The sequence below is a fragment of the Nematolebias whitei genome, chromosome 12, assembly GCF_014905685.2.
Source record: "Nematolebias whitei isolate Nwh7 chromosome 12, NemWhi1, whole genome shotgun sequence".
Taxonomy (NCBI): Eukaryota; Metazoa; Chordata; class Actinopteri; order Cyprinodontiformes; family Rivulidae; genus Nematolebias; species Nematolebias whitei.
The window spans coordinates 7,195,269-7,199,259 of NC_056509.1; the positions used below are offsets into that span (position 1 = coordinate 7,195,269).

Sequence of the window (3,991 nt, forward strand, 5' to 3'; positions counted from 1 at the left end):
TTAAAGACCTGAAATATTTCAGTTGGTGTGCAATGAATCTGAAATATATGAAAGTTTCCTTTTTATCATTACATTATGGAAAATAATGACCTTTATCACAATATGCTAATTGTTTTAGAAGGACCTATATATATATATATATATATATATATATGCACATATCTATCACACAGCGGACATGGATCGATGAAAAGTTGGTTAGCTGTTAGCCACAGTACTACTGCACGTTGTAGCTGGCTTTAAACTATGAAATGGATTTCCTGAATGTGAGGCGGGTCTTATTACTCTGGGTTCATGAGACATGCCTCCGTTCAGGAAATCCATTCCATAGTTTCAAGCCATCTTGCAGAGCAGCTGGCAGGGAATCACGTGAAGAAGTTTCATCAGACACAGACATACATCATGGATCGGAAATCTGCAGGTTGGATTGGAAAAATCCGATATGTAAATTATGCTGGTATTGGAGGCTGATCCAATACCAGCATAATTTACGATGTAAAATATTAAAAACAGGAACATGTCTGTGTTGGTTAATGCCATGAACTTATGTTTAAAGCCATTTAATATTTTTATTTAATTAATTTATTCATTCATTTAAGAGACAAAATAAACAAAACAAATTCATCAAAAAAATTGAATGAAGAGTGCAGAAAGAATAAAAAAAATATCTCTCCCTTTTATTTAAAAAAATATATAAAATAATTTTAAAACGGTCACTTAAATTAATCACTTTAATATCCACTTTAAAGCTAGGAATAAAAAAAAAAGTTTTGTGTTAGCAGAATTTAATTCTAACTTTAAAACTTATCCAACATTAATAAAACTTACCTCAAGTTGCCTTTTTGGACATGCAAGCAAATATTTGTACTAATTATACTCGAGAGGAGATTATTACAGCCTCAAATAAAATCAATAATGATGATGATATCGGATCAGTATCGGCCGATATCCAGATTTAAGGATCGGAAGTAAAAAAATGTGGATCGGTGCATCCCTACTACTATTCCTACTTTGCAGTTTTTCACTTATCGCGGGGCTTCATGGTACAGATCCCCCTCGATAAACGAGGGACTACTGTAGTCTGTCATTATCTTCTAAAGTAAATCAGCTTTTGTGCATTCCAGCTGTGGTTCTGCGTATAAAGTGCCTCCAGATGGAATTTATAAAAAAAAAACCATTAAACTCCATCCAGTACTTATTGATGATAAAACCTGGAGCTAAGTTGATCCTTTGTATTTTCCTGGCCAACAGAACTCCATGGATCTGTGTCGAATAGCAGTGATGGGGCATTCCTTCGGCGGAGCGACAGCTATTGAAGCTCTTTGCAAAGAGGTTAAATTCAAGTATGTTTCTTTGTAACAGAAACATCTAATTATCAATTAAGACAGCAGTCCATTGTGGATTACTGAAGAGCAGGCCTTAATATGATCAGCTCAGCAGTCATGTTCTCTGATCAGGTGTGGAATAGCCCTCGATGCCTGGATGGTCCCTCTAGATGAAAACATCTTTCCTCGAGTCAAGCAGCCGATTTTCTTCATCAACTCAGAGAAGTTCCAGTGGGCCGGGAACATCAGTCGCATTAGGAAGCTGGACTCTGCGGTTGTGCAGAGGAAGATGATCACCATCAGGTACGATGAACACAACTGTTGTTGTACAGTGTTTACTAGTCTTGTTGATGTAAAAGAATAATTCAGACGTTTCGTCTTTTTTTCTTCCAGAGGTACAGTCCACCAGAGCTTTCCAGACTTCACCTTCCTGACAAGCAACTGGATCGGGAAGATGATGAAGCTGAAAGGAGAGATCGACCCAGAACTCGCCATTGACCTCTCCAACAAAGCAACCTTAGCCTTTCTGCAACGCCACCTTGGTAAGAAAATTCACTCAGTCAATCTTAGCCTTGGGTTAAAGTTGCACATTTCTAAGGTTCTCCTGGGATTTGCAGGTCTGGAGAAGAACTTTAATCAGTGGGACCCTCTGATTGACGGGCAGGACGAAAACCTCATTCAAGGAACTAATATAACTGTACTTCAGTCTGCCATCTGACCTGCCACTGTGCCTCAAATACTCAGGAACCTTTGCAGTGTTCCAAAACTGCAGACAAGTCAGCGTGGCATTTGGTTTGAAATGTACTGAGGGTAGTAACATGTTGGGAGTAACAATGGAGAGAGAAGCCACTACCTCACTGGCAGGAAGAATAAAACACCAAGTGTGGGGCTGCTTGTATTACAAGGCCTAAATTTTGCACGCAGCTAAACGTTTCCTTTCCCTGTTTGGTACAATCTGTTTAAACAGAATTACAGAAAAAAAATCTTGTTTTCAGTTTCATCTTTGTATATAAAAGCTAATAGATATTTTAGACAAGATTCCCCACCAGAAACAAGCTACTCTCCGATTGCTGTGTGATATTTGAATAATCTTATCAATAAGCAATGAAAGGATCAAATTACAGACCATTTTTAATGAAGAGTCTGACCAAGGTAAATATGAAGATGATTCTATTCTGAATTAATAAATGACTGTCGGACAATATAAAACACGAAACAGGTCTCTCTTGTAATCAATCAACCTTTATTTCTACAGGTAAATCCCATTGAGCCTCGAGGACTCATTTACAAGAGAGACCTGATTTCAACAAAGAAAGATGACAACAATGGACAACAGCAACAACAATAAGCAGTTATAAAAACTCATACTCGTTTTTTTTTTTGTGTTTTTTTTTTTTTAACAAATAGGATGGCTAAAAGGAAAAAGGTAACAAAACAAACAAAAAAAAAAAAACTGCTAGATTCCAAGACTGGTAATGAGTCCTCAAGGCTCCATGAGACTGACCTGTATAAAGGTTGAATAAATTAATGAAATATAAAGCTGCTGTAAGACGTGCCATAATTCTGTACGGTTCATTCTCGCTAAATATCTTGCCCAATTTTTTTTAAAATAAATTTATCATTTGAAACATCTAAATGTTTTCATAATAAAAACAATAATAAATCTGTTGCAAGTTGCTTCTGGCATTTTGCCTTGTACAAGAAAGCTGACAGATCCTGAAGCTACTTTTCAGTGTTTGTTCATGTGTATGAAATGAACCGGATACAAAGAAGACATACGGTAGATTGCAAAAGTATTTTATTTACTGGTAGTTGCTTTAAAGGGGTTAGATGAGCTACATCGTGAGTTACTCAAAGCTTAAAACTTTGCTGGGCTGTCTTGCTCCTCGTCACGTCTTTGTAATATTTTGTGGACATGGGGGGCAGTGCCACTGAATTGGCAGAATGGGGTGGTAGTTCCCTTTTTGCGATGAGGGACCCAAGGGTGTTTCATTACAAAAACTCTCCTCAGCCTCCCTGGTAAGTATTCAGTGGGGCTGAAGAAGTCTAGTCAATGGTCGAACCTTGATTCAAGAGGTCAAATCTGGGTTTGTCATGGCTGTACACCGAACCTACCCGTCATTGGAGTTTGTCCAACCACTCTACATGTTTTGTGGAATTTAAGGCATTTGACCATGTTCCTCAAGAAACCCTGTGTGTGTGTGTGTGTGGGGGGGGGGGGTCTCACTGAGCGTGGAGTTGGGGGTCTGTTACTACAGGTCATTTACACAGTGCTAGTCTGGATGAGTCAGATTCTGTCAGGGTTGCCTGCTGTTGCTTTTGTTCATAACTTATGGACAGAATCGGTGCAGTCTTGAGGCAAGTGGGGTATACAGTTCAGTGGCCTCAGAATTCCTTCTCCATTTCAACACCACCAGCCTGATCAAACAGCTCATCAGAGACTACTTCCTCAGGCGGCTGAGGCGAGCTGGTCTGGGAAGCTCAGTCCTCACCTCCTTCTACAGGTGTGCAGTGGAGAGCATCCTGTGCTCCAGCATCAACGTGTGGCATGGAGGCTGCACAGCTGCAGAAAGAAAAGCTTTGCAGAGAGTGGTGAAGGCTGCACAGAAGATGTTGGAGTCAGTCTCCCCACCATCACAGACATCTACACCTCCAGATGCAGGAAG

General features: G+C 39.4%; 1 protein-coding gene across 1 annotated transcript in view; it reads left to right on the plus strand.

The window, feature by feature from the left end:
• pla2g7 (phospholipase A2, group VII (platelet-activating factor acetylhydrolase, plasma)) overlaps window positions 1-2,299 on the plus strand; it is a 17,575-nt gene extending 15,276 nt beyond the window's left edge. Inside the window, exons 8-11 of the mRNA XM_037685254.1 lie at window positions 1,252-1,343; window positions 1,458-1,628; window positions 1,719-1,867; window positions 1,943-2,299. Coding sequence (XP_037541182.1) covers window positions 1,252-1,343; window positions 1,458-1,628; window positions 1,719-1,867; window positions 1,943-2,043 — 513 coding nt within the window. The 3' untranslated portion in view covers window positions 2,044-2,299. The remainder of the gene's footprint in view (window positions 1-1,251; window positions 1,344-1,457; window positions 1,629-1,718; window positions 1,868-1,942) is intronic.
• Window positions 2,300-3,991: the final 1,692 nt, after the last annotated feature.